The sequence below is a fragment of the Hipposideros armiger genome, unplaced genomic scaffold (genome assembly GCF_001890085.2).
Source record: "Hipposideros armiger isolate ML-2016 unplaced genomic scaffold, ASM189008v1 scaffold_693, whole genome shotgun sequence".
NCBI lineage: Eukaryota > Metazoa > Chordata > Mammalia > Chiroptera > Hipposideridae > Hipposideros > Hipposideros armiger.
The window spans coordinates 785,538-805,459 of record NW_017732043.1 but is presented as its reverse complement, the minus strand read 5'-3'; the positions used below and the strand labels follow the sequence as shown (position 1 = coordinate 805,459).

At 34.7% G+C, this 19,922-nt stretch overlaps 1 protein-coding gene across 1 annotated transcript in view; it reads left to right on the top strand.

Annotated features, from left to right (window-relative positions):
• Positions 1 to 3,053, top strand: part of ZNF804B (zinc finger protein 804B) — a gene marked incomplete at its 5' end in the record, with an annotated part of 12,153 nt that extends 9,100 nt beyond the window's left edge. Inside the window, one exon of the mRNA XM_019626878.1 lies at positions 5 to 3,053. Coding sequence (XP_019482423.1) covers positions 5 to 3,024 — 3,020 coding nt within the window. The remainder of the gene's footprint in view (positions 1 to 4) is intronic.
• Between the last annotated feature and the right edge of the window lie 16,869 nt (positions 3,054 to 19,922).

The window sequence follows — 19,922 nt, the reverse complement described above, 5'->3', positions numbered from 1 at the left end:
AAAGAAACTAGAAATATGTTGAAGAACCCTTCAGAAAACTGCGTTAATCACACATGCCAAGCAAATGCTTCCTCCAGCCCACCAACCATTCCCAAGCACTGCGATGCCAGGATATTTGAGTGCCTGGATGGGTTTCCATCACTAGAGCCAAGTGAGCGAAACAGCCCAGTGTGTCTGAATTCCAACTCCAGAATGGAGAAGAGAGAAAAATCTTTAGAGGAAACTGAAAGAGTTAGCAAAAATATGCAAAGGCTTATAAGAGAAGCATGTCCCCATGATGTGAAATCTAAACCGTTGCCTTTTCTCCATGTACAAAGCAAGGATGGCCATACCACTCTCCAATGGCCAACAGAACTTCTGCTCTTTACAAAAACAGAACCCTGCATCTCTTATGGCTGCAACCCATTATATTTTGATTTTAAGCTTTCTCGCAATACAAAGGATGGCCATGATCCAGAGGACTTTAAAACAGAATTGATTAAGGAGCCCTTAGAAATGAAGACTAAAATAGAGAGCCAAGTCTCAGGTTTAATCAAAGACCAACAAAAATTGATCCAAGAAGATAATCCATCTCTGAAACCAAAGATGATGATAGCGAATCCGGATTGGGAAAATTTTCAGAGAAAATATAATTTGGGCTACAGTGATTCTGAGCCAGATATGAATAAGCATAATTTTAGTGCAAGTGATTTGGACACAAAAAGTCCTGAAGTGCCTGCTTACCTTGATATCTCTCTGAAGAATTGTGTAGGAATCAATAGTAATAGTGATCATGAACTCAAGGAATCTTCAAGGGCCCATTGGCAAAGCTGCCAAAGGGTGGTTCTAAATGATGCAAATGAGGACCTATCATTTACTCCTTACATCACTAGAACTAAAAAGCATAAACTGATTTCCTGTGGTTCTCATTCAGATTTTGAAGATGGGCATCAGTTCACCTGGAATTCTCACCCTTATACTGTAAGGGGTCACAATGACCCTGGGAAGAACTTCAGTGTGATTTTAAATAGTAGCCACATCAGCATGACTGGAAGGGTTTCTACATGCAGAAACCGAGGTTACAAACGAAGTTCCCCAAAGTTGTCTCTAAACAGACATTCTAGCCCTTCAGACACATCCCCTGACAGTACATCCAGCTTGAGAAGTGCTTGCTCAAGTCATAGGTCCAGTGGTAATGGCAGAGACAGTTTGCTCTGCTTTTGTAAAAGAGAATGCAAGTCAGTTAAAAGGCACAAAGGGAAACACAGAAAGCACAGCTGCCTTTGCTTGTCTGGTGAGATAGCAAAGAGTGACTGCCTGCAGCCTGAATCACAGACAGATAGAAACTGCAAATTGTGGGAATCTCTTAAAAATGAAAAATACTCAAAACATAGATATGGTCACTGCAAAGAGAGATATAAACAGGGCAAAAATCAACAACAATTTTCAGTGCCAAAATCCGGGACAATCACCCATTGTGATACTAGCTCACAGGTTTCCTGTGCTGGGAACAGTGGAAAACCACCTAATTGTCAGGGGCCTCAGCACAGCAGACTGGGCTCTTACCCAAGAGACAGAACTTATTACCTAAATAAAAGTGAAAGAAGCCAACAGTCATTGCATAGCCCTCACATTTGTGATCTGGAAAAAGTAAAACCCATGCCGTGTGACTCTGGGAATATCAGCTGTCTTCTAAGGAATTGTTCCAGCCACCCTTCAGAAACCGCAGAATCGAACATTACACAAGGAAAGAAGACCTCCCTGACAGCCAAATGCCTTTTAGAAAGAGTTCAAGCCAAGAAGTGTCAGGAACAATCAACTAATTTTGAGGTCTCTTCAAACAGTTGTAAAAATGAATCAGAAGCTCATTCACAGATCCAATGCACAATTCAACTTAAACCACCAGGCTGTAATAGATCAGCATTGCCTTTGTCTGAAAAAATACAGAACACAAGTAAAAGAAGAGATGATAAAGGCAGTGCAGTTCAAAGAACTATTGAGAAAGACAAAGTCAACAGTTCACAGAAAAATAATTTTACTGCTTTCGTAGACACTGATTGTGATAACCATCTTTCTAAAGGTATAATTCACATAGCAGCAGACTCTCAGTCACCAAACATTAAAAAGAGCCCAGCAACAAAAGAACAATCAAAACCTTTAATGAGTGAAGCCCAACCTTTTATTCAAAGCTGTGACCCAGTACCAAATGATTTTCCTGGTGCGTTTACATCTAATAGATACACTGGTGTTACTGACTCAACAGAGACCAAAGAGGACCAAATAAACCGAAACTTACAAGATGTAAGCATGCATGTGAATCACGTAGAGGGGAATATAAACTCTTACCATGACAGAACTATGCAGAAGCATGACAAAGTAGCAGATGAATTTGAATTGTGTCATAAATCTCTCTCTCCCCCTTTAATTCAACAGCCAATAACATTTTCTCCTGATGAAATAGATAAATATAAGCTCCTACAGCTCCAAGCCCAGCAGCATATGCAGAAACAGCTCCTATCAAAGCATCTCCGAGTGTTGCCTGCTCCAGGGCCGACTACCTTCTCTGCAGCCTCAGCCGTGCAGACAGTCCCAGTTCACCAGCATACTTCTTTCACCACCATCCACCATACGTTCCTGCAGCATTTTGCCGTTTCTGCTTCCATAAATTCCCAGAGCAATCACCTCCCTCTAGCTCGTCTACATGCTCTTTCACAGCCACATTTTGCTCCATTCACATTTTCACCTCTGACTCCAACTATCATCCCTGCACACCCCACTTTCATAGCAGGTCACCCCCTGCATTTAGTCACTGCTACCCCCTTCCACCCATCTCACATAACACTTCAGCCACTGCCCCCCACAGCGTTTATCCCCACATTGTTTGGCCCTCACTTAAACTCAGCCGCAACTTCTATCATCCACTTGAATCCATTAATTCAACCGGTGTTTCAAAGTCAAGATCTTTGCCATCAGTCTTGCTCCAGTCAGATGCAACAGTTAAATGGAGTTAAAGAGGCCTTAAATGTGTCAGCACATTTGAATTAATAAATGTGAAAGTCCCTCTTATGGATTAATAGAACAAATTGTCACTATCTACAAAATGACAAATTCAAAGTGGTGTATCTGATTATTGTAAGATTTAAATATTGGTGCAAGTTCAAAATGTGACCGATACATAAATATGAACTGAATTGCCAATATTGAAATTGGAGCATTTTAAGAATTTCTTTTAACTTGCAAAAATAATAAGGCAAATTTAAAATAGTTTTATGGGAGGGTAGAGGGTAAAGTGTTAAAGATCTGTTTCACATAACAAAATGATAACAAAACATTCATGCAGGTCATTAATACTACAAAGAAAATCAAATGGAACATAATATATGTTCTAGGTGTTTGTTGAGTGAGTGAATGAATGTACATTTGATTTTATTCGTCAGATAATAAAAGATGAGTGAAATGAACTAATTACTAAAAATAATAATTCCTGTGGTTAACTGTTGATTAAGCTTTTAACCCATATAATTGATTTCAATCAATATAACCTATAATTTCCTAGAAAATAAGAGATGGCAAGAAATTTTCTGCTTAATTCAGAGTGACAATTACTGTTCATTGAAAAACAATCTTTACATAGACTACACTTGATAGATGAGTTTCTGTGAAAAATTGGGTTATCTTCATTTCACACACACCTATGTCAAGACAATTTTGTAATTGTAAGAATCACCAACATGTAAAATTAAGAATTTAATTTTTGTATAAGAAAACATATAAAAACTATCATTAGTATTTGATAATGCAAAATAAAATATGCTCATAATTACATTTTTAATATATTGGTCAATCTTTCAAATATAAAGGGACTAAGACATTAGGTTTTCTTTATTCCTCTACTCAGAAATCTTATGGTGTTCAGCCAATATATGTGTAAGTGGAGAGAGAGAGGTTTGGAAATGTCAGAATTTTTACATTACCTATTGAGAAAATGTTACAAAGTATTTGGTGTGTTTTTTTCAATTGCAATGGGTATTTATAAAATACAGTGAATGAAAATGAATAAAATCACCATTCACGTAATTTCGCAAATGATTTTAAATATTCATTCAAAATGTTTTCTGGCCTGCAGAATTTGCATTTCTTACATCTGTATTTCTGAATGATAGGTTTATTACTTTATATTCTTAAAATGAGAGAAGAACTTGTATGCCTACATGTTCACCATAAGCATGGGTTTCAGAGAAAATCAAACTAAACAGAAATGGAGGTAACCAGTCATCCACCACTGTGTCTGATGATGCAAACTCCTCTACCACTAGAAGATGAGAGGAACATATTTTTCAGCATTGGCTTCCTGAAGACCTATTGTGCATCAAGAGAATCAGCCTAAGCACTTGGCACATATTACCTCATTTAATATTCACAACTATATATATATATATATATATATATATATATATATATATATCTTTACCTGAACAAACATTTTATTTATTTTTTAAACGTATTTTTCAATTACAGTTAACATACAATGTTATATTAGTTTCAGGTGTACAACATAGTGATTAGACATTAATGTACCTTATGAAGAGCTCACCCTAATAAGCCTAGTGCCCATCTAGACACCATACGTAGTTATTGCAATATTATTGACTATATTCCCTATGTTGTTCTTTTCATCCCCATGACTGTTGTTATAACCGGCAATTTGTACATCTTCCTTCCTTTTTTGCATCCATCCTCCCAACCTCCCACCCATCTGGTGACGGTCAACCTGTTCTTTGTATTCAGAAGCTTGTTTCTGTTTTATTTACTTTGTTTTTTAGATTTCACATATACATGAAATCACATGGTATTTGTCTTTCTCTGTCTGACTTATTTTGCTTAGCATAGTACCCCCTAGGTCCATCAATGTTTTTGCAGATGGTAAGATTTCATTCTTTTTCATGGCTGGGTAATGTTCCATCAAAAACATGTACCACTTCTTTTTTATCCTTTTATCTCCTGATGGACACTTAAATGTTGATTCCATATATTGGCTATTATAAATAATGCTGCAATTAACATAGGGGTGCATATATCTTTTCTAATTAGTTGTTTTGGATTTCTTTGGATAAATATCCAGAAGTGGAATTGCTGAGTCACATGGTAGTTCTATTTTTAATTTTTTGGTGACCTCCATACTGTTTTACATAGTGACTGCACAAATTTACAATCTCACCAAGAGTACACAAGGGTTCCCTTTTCTCCATAGCCTCAGCAACACTCATTGTTTGTTGATTTATTGAGATAGCCATTCAGACAGATATGAGATGATATCTCATTGTGGTTTAGGTTTGCATTTGCCTGATGATTAATGATGTTGAGTATATTTGCATATGCCTATTTGTCTTCTGTGAATGTCTTCTTTGAAGAAATGTCTATTCAGATCCTCTGCCTATTTTTGAATTGGATTATTTGTTTGTTTGTTGTTGTTTTTGGTTTTAAGTTGATTGGTTTCCTTATGTATTTTGGATGTTAATCCCTTATTGGGTATATCATTGGCAAATATCTTCTATTCTGTAAGTTGTATTTTTGATTTGTTGATGGTTTCCTTCAATGTACAAAAACTTTTTAGTTTGATATCGTCTCATTTGCTTATTTTTTTTCTTTCGTTTCCCTTGCCTGGGGAGACATATATAAAAAATATATATATTGCTAAGAGCCATATCAAAGAGTTTACTGCCTATATTTTCTTCTAGGAGTTTTATGGTTTCAGGTCTTACATTTAAGTCTTTAATCCATTCTGAGTTTATTTTTGTATATGGATAAGAAAGTTGTCCAGTTTCATTTTTTTTTTGCGTGTATCTGTCCAGTTTTCCCAACACTAATTTATTGACGAGACTGTCTTTATCCCATTGCATACTCTTGTCTCCTTTGTCAAAGATTAGTTGACCAAATAAGGCATGGGTTTCTTTCTGGGCTCTCCAGTCTGTTCCATTGATCAATGTGTCTGTTTTTATGGCATTAGCATGCTGTTTTGATTCCTATAGCTGTGTAGTATAGTTTCATATCAGGTAGGGTGATACCTCCAACTTTGTTCTTCTTTCTCAAGATTTCTTTGAATTTCACAACTGTATTTTGAGATCAATATTATCATTCCTCTTTACAGAGGAGGGAAATAAAATTGGAAGGTTAAATTCTTAATACTTGGCAAACAGTGGGGTAAAGCATCTCTGATGCTGGAGAGAGAGAGAGAGAGAAAGAGAGAGAGAGAGAGAGAGAGAGAGAGAGAATGAGAAAATTTGAAATTTTAACATAAAGAAAAGACATAGTATCCTTGATATTACCAGAAACTTGTGGGATGGGAATTTTCACTTGGATATGGCAGTGAGAAAATGTCACTTATTTAAAAGGAATAGAATAATGGAGCAAAGGCATCAAATAGCAAGAAACTATATACTTACATGAAGCTCCATAAAAATGATTATAAAATAACATTGATAAACATTGAGTGAATCCAAAGAAAGTGAAATAAACTATCTCTTATAAAAATAGATGACAAATGATCCAGCACATAAAAAAAGAAAGTAACGTGGATAACTATTTCCTAAAACAGATTACAAAGTTGACATACAGCCAAGACAGAGTAATTATGGGGAACTCACTAGAAGTCCTATTAATTTTTATAATTGTCTTGGTGACAATTTAATCTTTCAGAAGGTTAGACCAGAGAACCTCTACTAGGCACTTAATTTTGAATAACAAAGATAGATTGATATGAATTGATGGCATGTAAATGAGTATCTTGTATTACCAGTGATGAAAATGTTCACTGGATATACATTTAGGAAAATGGGAAAGCCAACTTCATCATTTAAATGAAAGATTATTTGTACTCCAGGGTAGGGAATTGTAAAAGTTGTGGCATCACAGGAGGAAAACTACAATTATAAAAGATTCCAATCAGGAGGGAAAATGTAGTTCTTTAAACAACCCAATATATTGAATGAGGAAAATATTTAGAGCAATTGTTAAAGTGCCATCCATCCATAAATAGTAATGCAACAGCCATACCTCAAAACAAACAGGGATTAGGTTAATGTTTTTTAATATCTTATTTACTAGGAAAATCAAGAGATGTTGGCTTTTTGCTTCTGTTTATTGCTTACTGTTAGAGACAAATGATCTGATAAAATAAAAATAGTGTTACCTAAGTCTGATGTCATTTTCCTTTTCCTTTTAAGTTCTTCAAAGTGGAAATCGTAGAAACAGCATGGGTAGGAAATTTGGAACATAAGAAAATTACTTCCTGGACACTTTAAATTAATTTGAATCTTCACATTCAGAAGAATTTTACCTACCATAGAGTATTAAAATTGCCTAAAGAGGGACTCATGACATCAAATGTCCTTGAAAAAACATGCAAAATGGAAGGAGTTAGAGAAAAAAATCTCTACTTTTTTAAAGGGAGGTATATTGAATATAGATATTACTGATTTAAAAGAATATCTATAGATAGAATGTTAAGCAGAATGTTTAATTAAAAGGAAAAGACAATAACTGGTAACTATAACAGATATACTAAAAACAAATAATAAAATAATAAAAATATTTTCTTTCTCATTTATCCACTTTATTCTCTTTCTCATTCAACAAATATTTATTAAAGGCCATCTCCAGTAATCTAATTGCTGGAGATATAATAATGATTCAAATGAACAAAAAAATATTGCTACACTATAGTTTAATTCTAGATGAGTCATACAGACAAAACCAGGACAAATGAAATATATAATATGCCAGATGATGATAAATGCTATTGAGGGAAATAAGTAAGAAAGGCAAATGAAGGGGCCCAGCTGCGGGTAGTGGGTAAAGTACAATTTTAAATAGTGTACTTAGGGGAAGTTTCACTGTGAAAGTGATATTTCGGCAAAGACATGAAGGAGGTGAGGGAGTGAGCATTCTAGCCTAAGAAAAGAGCAGGTTTCAACGACCTGTTGAGTGTGTTGTCATGCTCAAGAAATAGCACAAGAACACTCTGGCTTGGAAATTGGTGTCAGAAGATAAATTATGGGAGATAAGGTCAGAGAAATAATTTTGTAGCAAAATCATGTAGGATGTTGTCAACCATTAGAATGCCTGGCTTTTCTTGTGAGATGAAAAGCTATTATTATAGATAATTTTGCCAGGGAAGCAACATGATTTGTTTTAGTTTTACCAGAGTTGCTCAGCTATTACACTGTGAATAATCTCTAGGGATGTTAAGGTAGGAATATAGAAGCCAATTAGTAGAATGAAATGTTTCAGACAAGAGAATGCAATGACTTGCCCAGTGATAGTTTTGTGGAAATGTTGAAAAGTGGTGACACTCTGGATTTATTTTGACAGTGTGCTTCATATGGGGTGTAACATATAAGACGAAGAGTCAGAGATGTTGGAATACTTTTGCACAAGCAACTAGAATGATAGATTTACTGTTAACTGAAATGAGGAATAGTGTAGGAGGAGCAGTTTAGGAAGGGAGGATCAGTTTAAATATTCTGTTTGAGATGCCTGCCTATTAAATATTGAAGTGGAGATATTGAGTTGGTAGTGAGAAATATGAGTCTGAAGTTTGCGTAGAGGTGTGAGGAAAATATACTCATTTGGGAATCATCAAGTGTATAGCAAACAGCTGAGACCACTGACCTGCATAACATCAACGGGAGTAGACAGGGTGAAGAAGAGGTTTATGTTTTCTTTTCTTTATTGATGTATAGTTGACATAACATTAGTTTCAGGTGTATAGTGTAATGATTTGCTATTAGTATATATTGAAAAGGAATCACAATAATTCTGGTTAAAATACATCATACATAGTTACAAATTTTTTTTCTCATGATGAGAACTTTCAAGATCCACTCTCCCAGCTACTTTCAAATCTACAATACAGTATTATTAATTATAGTCACTGTACTGTACATTAGACCCCCATGAATTATTCATTTTACAACTGGAAATTTGTACCTTTTGACCCTGTTCTCCATTTTGCCCACCACCACCACCTCAGGCAACCACCAATCTCTTCTCTATATCCATGAGTTCTGTTATTTTATTTTATTTTTTTTGTTTTGGATTCCATATGAGTGAGATCATATGGTATTTATCTTCTTTTGTCTGACTTATTTCACTTAGCATAATGCCCTCAAGATTCATCCGTGTTCCTCCAAATGGCAAGATTTCATCCTTTTTTATGGCTGAATTTATATATATATATATATATTCTCTTTATTCATTCATCCATTGATGTAAATTCAGGATGTTTCCATCTATGGTATTATTGTAAATAATGCTGCAATAAACATGGGGGGGGTGCATATATGTTTTCAAATTATTGTTTTCACTCTCTTCAGATAAATACCCAGAAATGGAATTGCTGGATCATATGGTAGTTCTATTTTTAATTTTTTGAGGAACCCTGCATATTGTGTTTTATAGTGGTGCAACAATTTACCTTCCCACCAACGATGCACAATTGTTCTCTTTCCTCTACATCTTCACCAGCACTTATCTCTTGTCTTGTTGATGATAGCCATTCTAACACGTGTGAGGTGATATCTCATTGAGGTGATATCACTTGAATGGCATTTCACTGATGATTAGTGATGTAGAACATCTTTTCATGTACCTGTTGCCTTCTTTGGAAAAATGCCTATCCAGATTCTCTGCCCATTTTTTATTCAGATTGTTTGGCTTTTTTTACTGAGTTGTATGAGGTATTTACATATTTTGGACATTACCCCCTTATTTGATAAATAGTTTACAAATAGTTTCTCCCATATAGTGGGTTGTTTTTTCATTTTGCTAATTTGTGTGTGCACGCGCATACAAGCGTGAGCTGTGCAGAAACTTTTTAGTTTAAGGTAGCACCAGTTTGTTTTTGCTTTTGTTGTCTTTACTTTTGGTGTCAAATAAAAAAATTAAAAAAAAGAAAGAAAGAAATTAATGCTACGATTGACGTCAAGGAGTTTACTGCCTATGTTTTCTTCTAGGGGTTTTATGGCTTCAGGTGTTACATTCAAGGCTTTAATCCATTTTGAGGTGCTTTTTTGTTTGTTTGTTTTGTTTTTTGTGGGGTTTTTTTGGTATGGTGTAAGTAAGATAGCAATCCAGTTTTATTCTTTATGGATTTCTTTTAGACTTGGAAAAATTATACCACTTGTGGAAAACTGTGTTGTTCTGGTACACCATTTCAGAGTGTTATTTGCAAACTGAAGTGGGTTTATAAGTGGCAAGTCTGGCTAATTAAGAAACCAGATTACTTTTATGTTTTTGTACTAGGAATAACATGATTTCTATGAACTAACAAAAATTAACTGAATAAAAGTTTCATTTTTCTGTAGAACAGACTCTGGAAAATGCCATGTGGAAAAGAAACAAACAATGTATGTATTTCAAAGAAAGGAGCACTTGCTGAAGAAGAAAAAAGATAGGAATAACTTTCTAACTTTAAGCCTCTGAATAGTGGCATAGAGCTGTATACTGTGGAAGATTTATTTATCCTCTTTAGGGCAGAGAGAGTAAATACTACAAAAAGGTAGATTTTGACTCAACATAAAGAATTTGACAATTTGAGTTGTTTGTATAAAGCTATAAAATCTTCATCACCAAAACATTCAACATTTGGATGAACATAAAACATCGGGATTTTCAGAAGAGTTTTTCTAGAATTTTTCCTGTGATCAATGACATATCTATTTATCCTCTACAATAATTTTCAGATTCATGGGGCTTAGTTTTGGATTAATATTTTTCTTCTGATAATACTTAAATTGTCTTTATGCTATAGAGAACATTCTGAGCTATCCTCTTACCACCCCTAAATTCATGAGTATGGGCTCAAGCATTTTATTTTTTAATTCCTTAAGTGAAATGCATTTTAGAAGAAAAAGAAATAGAAGAAATTCTAAATATATATTGAATTCTAAAGTAGTACTTTTTTTAAAATTACCACTTTTATGGATTATATATTCAACATTGTTTGCTTCCATTTTTCAGAATTAAACTTCTTTATGCCTATTGCCTAATATTTATGGAGTAACCCTCTCAATAGGATTACTCTTTGACACTTGGATCATTGAGACAAGCTTTTTTTTTTAATCTGTCTTAAACTATAAATAATTAAAAACTGAAAATGTTTTAAGAAAGACTTTAAAATATTTATGCACATGTACACACCCATGAACACCTCCCTATCTATATATTTTTCTTAGAGATTAAGAACCAGTCCACCATCAAGTCGCCTCACTGGATGCTAGGTATAGTTAAATAAAATAAATGCTTTGTATGAATAACTGGAATATTGGGAAAGTGCTTCTTATCCTGCCAAATTAAAAAACGAAACACAATGGGACATAAAAACTAAATTTCAATATTTTCTTTGAGTTCACCTTTATATGTGTTATAAATGTTATAAGTATAGGAAATGGTTAATATATGGGAAGTAATTTGGAAAGTTCTTAGTTCCCAGGGTTCTTTTCCTAGGCAGACATTTCAAAGAATGATCACCTGAAATTTTAATTTCACTTACAGAAAATGGATTTCACAATGACTCCTTTTCTTTACTTTCTGCCAGAGCTTAATGGAACCTCCCTGTTATCTGTGAATAGAAATATATTCAAAGACAGCAATCTTGTAAAGCTTTCTCATTACATAAATATCTAATCAGTAAAATTACTCAGGATCATATATCCAGATCTGGCTATCTCGTTAGTGCATATGTTGTTGCTCATGCACAAAGTTTCCACCGATGGCAGCAACACAGCTTCTAAATTTTACCATAATACTTTCAAGCTGATCCAAAAACATCATATATTTCTAATGTTTGGGACAATGTTTGGAGTTATGAAGATGCTCTACACTTTAGGTGCCACTTGGTATACCAGTGTTCTAGATCTATATAAATGAAGTGTCCAGATGCCCTTGCCAGACTCTGTGGAGAGTTCACTTCCTCCTCAGTGAAATATCGTTGCTGATCATCTTAAACCAGCAGCACATTTCTCAATCTTCCCTGAAAAATTTCTCCATGAGTTTTCAGAAAGGTAAACACTCCGAAGAAAAATATTAAAAGCACCATAATCTCACACATCAGTGTGTATCTAACTGATATTTATGTGTCAGTATATAGCTAATGTACTTAGGAGCAAAATTGGCCTACTGCTTATCTCTGGCCCAGCCAGGCTCACAGAAAGGTTTAATTTTAATTATTTAAATTACTAAACTCCTAAAGAGAAATGTGCTCTCATGGAAAACAGAAACATTATTAAAAAGCAAGTGAGTGACCGTTTCTATCCAGGAGTCAGGAAAATCAGTTTACTGCCCTTTGTGTCTCAGACTGAAACTACTTCAATACGATGGCCGTTTCCTACTCTAATATGAGTTTTCCTGCCAAGAAACCCAGGTCTAGAGGAGTTTCAAAGGTTATCATTTCATTCCAGCAAAAATATTATCCACTTCTTCTATTAGGTAGACTTTTGGAGGTCATTGTTGTATTGCTTTGGATTAAGCTATATTAAAAATGAAAGCAGTGGCTGAATTGGTTAGGTTTAGAATAAGCCAATATTAGAGAGATAAACCAAGGGTCTTTTTTTCCATTTTATGCAGTTTTGTATCAGAGGGAGCGCTCCCAATCCACTTCCTTAATTCTACTCCCAAAGTCACTGCCTCATTTTTCACCCTACCACCTTCCTTACATAGCAAGAGCAAACGCCTCTAGGCAGAAACAAATCAGGCATATTGGAAATATACAAGATGTATGCGTGCACATGTGTGTATGTGAGTGTGTATTCTTAATGAATATACTCTTTAGTCTTCAGTTGTGAACCATAAGCTTTGTTCAAAATAGTGTTTTCCCAAATATATTCACTTATTGAAACAATCAACTTCAAGAAGAGATTTCTTTTCCACCATGCTAAATGGTCAGTTCATTTTATTTGTGCAATTATTAAATAGTTAATGTAAATTGGTTATGTAGTTGTTTAAAACAAATTCCCACCTTAATTCTATTTAAAGTATTTACTTTGTAATTAAACTGGATGACAGTCTGATAATATGATACATAATTGAATAATTTTATTTTGTAATCTCTGTACAAAATGTTTTTTTTATTATACTGTGGCTAAGTAAATTGCACTATTGTACATGCAAAGCAGCTTTTTTAGGTTATTTAATAAATTACTTGGACTATAGTTCAATGCAATAATATTTTTTTTCAATTAAAAGCTTAATGGTATGAGTGTTAGTCATGTAATTCTAACCAGAAGCATACCAAAATATAAGAACAAAATAAAGATGAAATGGTATGGAAATATTCTGTATTTTACACTGATGAATTTAAAATGCATTTAACATTTTATTTATTACTGTATATATTTATATTATATATTTAAAGGCTGGGATTTCTTAGAGTATTTCTTAAAATTTTAGTGTTATAAAATAAAATTGTAACCTCAAACTGAAAATAAATATGACTTTAAAAGATCTATAGATGTAGTCTTTGTTGAAATCTATTATACATGTATTATGTGACATCTTTCTGTTTCTATTTGTTTGCTTAAAAAATTGTGACCTAATACTTTGTAATGCTCTAACAAAGCTCTGTAAAGTTTTCAGAATGTATTCTTTAACTGATAATATCATATAAATATGCTAACACTCTTCACATTTACAATGTTTTAAATGTAAAACTGTGAAAATGCTTTCATTAGTTATTATTCTCAGAAGGACTCAACTCATTAGGAAATATCTTTAATCAAGCATGGTCAATAATGTGGGAACATGACTTGAGACACCCCTTACCCTGTCACTCCTCACTTTCTTTTCTTTATTTATCTTTGCCCTCCCCAAGGCAAACAGTACAGAGCCCTCATCTACGGATCTTTGTTTGGTGTAATCTGTGCAAAATCACAGGTCACGTGTTCCTAGAAATGACCACTTGGTGCTCTCTTGTTCTTGAATCACATCTATCCTTACTGTTTCCTTTACCCTCCAACAAGCTCTAACCAAGTCCACAATCTCCTTGCTACTGCATTTTAATTGGCAGCCCTGTTACTACACGTGCATTAATACAAAGGATTTTTGCTATGTACTCTAACCCAGTGGATGAGTCCAAGCTTTCAGTGGAGAAAGGTTTCAGATGCCAATCATCTGCCTCCCTGGACTTGAACCTTAGAATCTCCACTTCTATTTTGGGGCCTTTATTAGAGCCTGCTAAATAATCAAAAATAACCTTTGACACAATACATAAAGCTAACAAGCGCGCGCGCGCGCGCACACACACACACACACACACACACACACGTGCACACATAAATTGATTTTTGGCAGTCATGACAGAAACTCAAATTGTCACCATTTATTGATTATATGCTACGGGCAAGACAGTGTTCAGCTCATGTCCTTCCCACTAGCTATATTCCTGGGTTCCCTCTGAACAGAAAAATATATTTCTCTTGAAACGAAAGGAGACAATATTACTAATTACACTGAGACATAGAAGTATATGGTGATGTATGGTCTGTATATTCAATGCCTATCCCTTCCTATTGTATAAACCTTATGCCAAGTCTGAGTTTTGTTCCCCTTATGTATCATTTATGCTCATCAGGGAAATTTTTGTCATGAACATGAAATGAGTTTTACATACTCTTGAGGTTGTGCTCTTTTATTACATCTGGTAGAATTGAGTCAATTCCCAATGGCGTTTCTTTATGCTTTGAATCAAAGAGATGAAACAGCAGAACGTTGTGAAGTTACTCTGCAATAAATAAATGGAAGCTACTCAGCAGACTGGCACATTTATGAGAACACTATGCTATTTAAAGAATCTTTAAGAGAACAACTCAAAAATTAAAGATTTTCTTTACATCCATTTTATCCGAGAGATAGTTCAAAGACATAATAGTTTGATTATTTTACCTGGTTATAGCATGACATCTTCAAAGGAAGGATTAGACCCAATGTCTCTTCAAGGGATTGCTTTATTCATTATCAAGACATTTTAATGGACATTTGTGATTTGTCATTAGTTATTCACAGTTTGTGGACAAATACTAGATTTCTTCCGTATTTCCAAAACTTCAAGAGAGAAAAAAAATCATTACTGAAATAGTTTATTAGGAAATAACTGAGATATAATTTTTCCTTCTTTAAATCATTAACTCTTTAAATAGTTATTAGGGATATTGTTCAAAATTGACTAAAACAAAGGAAAAATTAAATGATGAGTGGAAAAAGTAAGTGATGAGCCTAGTCATTTTAGATTATTATTTTTTTTTAATCTGGGTGTTTGTATGCACTAACATTGACTACCACCAAACTTTCAATTTAGAACAATGAATTTACATTACTAATCAAAGCTCAAATTTCCTTTAACTTGACTTAATTATAATTTTAATATAAGTATACAAGTAAGTTTAAGATTGTACAAAATCCATAAAGCCCACTGACTTCCATTGTTTCAATCCAAACCCAAAAGCGTTTACAGAATTGAAGCCTCGGTGTGCTAAATAGATGAAGTAAAGTAATAGAAAGTTTGGCTTAATTGAATTTCAGGACATGAGTTCAAATACATTGTACTTAAAATACTCAGAACATGAAATGAATGCAGATATCACATTCTAATCATCCACAACACTCCTGAGAAAGTTCCCTTTCAGACCCCCTGATAATCTATTCAAAATGGCATTTATTTACTCTTCCTATTTGAAGCAATTTCTTCTTTTGATTACAGAACACTGTGTGCTTAATTTTCCTTAAGTCTGTCTGGCTTCTTGTTTGCAGTTTTTATGTATGTATGTATGTATGTATCTATGTATGTATGTATTTAACTGAGAGCTTCCTTGTGCTCTCAACCTTTAAATGTTAGAGTAAACCAGGGCTGAGGACTAAGATATCATCTTGTCTCTGTTTTACACCCTATGTCATCTTATTCAGTTTGAGACCTTTAAGAAACTTTTATACACTGATGATTCTCAACTTCATATCTTCAGGTATGACTTTCCCTTAACCTCTGCACTTGTTTATTCAACAACTTACTCAAAACCTCCATTGAATGTCTACTAGTAATCAGTAACTTAATGTTCAAAAAGAAACCCTTGGTTTGCTTCCACAGGCCCTTTCCTTCCCCAGGGCTCCATATCTCACTAAAGAGCTCCATCAGACCCCCGGTTTCGCTCGTTAAACTCTGGAACATTCTCTTGGACCTCTTTCTCTCCCATCCCACATCCTTATTACCAGCCTATCAGCACGTCTTGCCAACTTTTCCTTCATAATAATGTCCCGAAACTGACCTCGTGATCTCCGTTGTTACCATCTTAGTACATTCTATCATCTTCTGGTAATACAGCACTAACCTCCTACCCCGTCTCCCTGCCGCTTACATTCCTAGAGCCTAATCCACAGAGACAAAAAAGAGTGCAATCCTAAAAATACAAATATCTGAAATAGTCTCACATTACTTTTAGAATAAAATCCAGTGTTCTTACAACAGCCTTTAAGATCCAATTGCCCTGACTTCTGACTATCTCTACAACCTCACCTTCCTTTGTCTCTTGATCACTCTGATCATGCAGTTCCTCAAGTAGACCAGGTGTGTCCCATGCAGAGCCTTCACATTTGCTCTTCTTCTGATAGAATGCTCTTTCCTCATGCAATCTCATGATTCCATCCTTCTTTCATTCAAGTGTTTTTACAAATGTCTCTTCCTCAGAGAGGCTTTTCTTAATAGCCCAGTCTAAGAGAATAGCTACATTACCATTCATGCCATGAACCTTGAATTATTTCTTACAATTAATAATCTATTTTATTACACATTTATTTTTATGTTTGTGCTTATATGTATTTAAATTTTATCTCCCTGGAAATAAACTATATGAGGGGAGAAATTTTACGGGAGTAGAATTTTTTCCTATTTTGTTCAGTACTATTTTTTAACTGTTTCGAATCACACTGGGAATGCAGTAGTCACTGTACATTTGTTGAGTAATATAATGAATGCCTGAGTTGAAGAAGATTCTCAGCTTGTTGGTGGATTTGAGGCCATGTTATTTTAGAGTACCAGTGTGCAACATTTGATGCAATTTATTAAATAAATTATAATTTGGAAATTAAAGCCTATGTTTTCAACCAAAGAGTAGATGTGGAGAAAACCCTCTTGATTAATTGATAAAAAATTTGTTGAACTTGATGTGTTGGTTAGTTGTTATTTTAATTTTTAAATTATCCGTAGGTCATGATGTATTTCCTTAAAGATGTAAAATTTGCAGACATTCATAAAGTGTTCATTCATACTTTGAATTTTACATTGATTTGTCAAAGTATTTTTTGTATAACCCCTATAAATTCAGGGATTGTGTTTGATCCTACTGGTCAGAGGTTGTATAACTAGTATTGTTTGGGTGCTATTTCTACCCCTCCCTACATAATGCTCCCACCGCTCTCTGCAAGTGGTGGAACAAGCCGGAAGTTCTCTGGAGACAGATTTCCTAAGTCATTCAACTAATATATATTAAGTAGCTACTTCATGCAAGACACAGATATAGCAGTACAGAAAGAGTCAAAAAGCCCTGCTCTTAGGGAGCTTACATTTTAGTGGAAGGGGAAGAAAACAAAATAAATAAACAAACTATGTGTTAGGATAAATAATAGTAAGTGCTAAAGAAGTTAGTGGCAGTCTGTATATAATGAAAGAGACTGTATTTGTGCTCAGGTGTCTGTTTTGTTCCCCAACCCATGTTTATTCTATTATGTAAAATGGTATAAGATAGAAATTACTGACCGGTTAACTAATGATTTTGTTTGGTGCTTCCTTCAAAGAAGAATGGTGAGTTGAGGAAAACTTATCTCTTTTGGATGGCCTGCAGAGAAACTTTATAAAATATACCCTAGTGTCACTCAGGTTAAACATATCCTGCCTTTGAGACTGGGATATTGTGATTTTACTAGTCCAAAATCTGTTGCTCTTGAATAATTCAAAATGTGATGGATATGCTTAGGAGAGATAATAATGACACATGGACTGATGACACATTTACACAGATATAAATGTGCTATGGTTAGATTTCCACTGCTGTCGTCAGCAACTGATGCATGTCCAGAAAGGGACAATCTGATTTCCGAGAATGACAGGTGAAGCTGTCTTTTGAGATCTCTGTTTTAGGAAAGTAGTTTTGTATGAATCAAACTGCTAGCTTTTGGTAAACTCTCCAGAGAAATTTCACTTCATTAAGAGGACAGGCCCTTCAGGGTTTGTTGCCCTTCAATTTAAGTAGTTGCTTTATTTATTAAGGTGTGACTGCTTCATACGTCTTTTATGTGCAGCCATTTCTTTTTTTGTTTTGCGTGTTATAGCTAGCAGCCCTTCACTAGGCTGTTTTTATGTTTGGTCTGTTATTTCAATTGTTTCATTTTTTTCTCACCAACTTGAGTAATAGTTAATAGCTGGATTCCCTTTTATGTTAAGTCGAGAAGTAGAATGAAAATATTAATAGTAAGATACCCTGTATGAAAACCTGAACTACCTGGCAAAGGTCTCTTCCTGATGTCTGATTGGTTGTCTTTGCCAGTGATAAAGAAATTTGTTATCAATAAAGCCTGGATGATAAATGAGACTTTTCAGCAACACTGTTACACAGGCAAAGGTGTCTTTTGAGTCTATATTCCATGTTTCTACTTGAATATCATAATTTGAATTGCAGCACCAGCCTTGGGTTCTTTGTTTCAAATTGAGCTGTCTCACCTTGGTGGCAGCATGGTGTTGGTTCTGTCAGTACTAGTAGAGATGTTTCAGTTCTTCAGGCTGATTTCTGGCCTGTCCTTGAAGCATCACACTGGCCATCCTGGGCATGCCTCTTCTCCTGTTTCTTAGATATTTCTGCCCTCATCAATTTTCCTCACAGGCCAACCTTGTCAGAGTTGAGTTTTCACAATCACTGTGTCAAATTCAAAGAAGAATATACATCCTGAACCTTGACCGGTGGGGATTTTATTCTGCCTGCTGAGGTTGTATGGGTGATATTTGCATTAGAATTTAGTGAATGGCTGTGACACAGAAAAGAAATTCTCATAAATTGAAAGTGTTTGTGACAACACTGTTACTTTGCCTGCTTTAGTCTTGATGTATGATACTGTGCCAGGAATAGTCTATTAAGAGACAATGAGTTCAGGTGTGATGGGTTAGCTCAGTTGGTTAGAGTGTGATGGTGGTAACACCAAGGTTGTGGGTTTGATCCCCGCTTGGGCCACTGTGAGCTGTGCCCAAAAAGAGACAATGAGTTCAGGTGCCAATTTGAGGAGGCTGTCTTTAAAGAAGATTTTAGGGAGAAAAGCATTTAAATATTTTCATAAAGGAGTTAGCTAATCCAAAAGTTGCCAGTGTTATTCATGTTTCCTCAGTCAAGACATGCACATTTACAGCAGGAAAGAGTATGGCAACCATAGCTAACTAACAGGTTAAAAGACAAGGGTCACAATCTATTTGTCTCATCTAGACCCACAAGAATGGTGAAAACACTACTTGGCCAGGGTTGTCAAGGTCTGGAGCAATGGTGTACTTCTGATTTTGCACCCTACTTTTCTATTTTTTGGCTTGCTATTATAACTCTTTCTTTCATACTACATTGTTTTAAATAGCTTCTTAAATTACACAGAAAATTGCATGGACCGACTATGCCATAATTTACACAGCCATTCCCCATTTTATTGCTATTCAGACTCTCCTCTAGCTTTTTTGCTAATATAAATGATGCTTCAATGAACATTGTCATAGATGTTGTTTTTCTCTTCTTATCATTGCCGATATAAATTTAGTTCGTGGAAATGGGGATTAAAGTACACAAATGTTAATGTTTTTTACACACTACCAAATTGCATTCCATTGAGTTTTATCAAGGTCAGAAATATGTTAAAATCCTTGACAATAATGT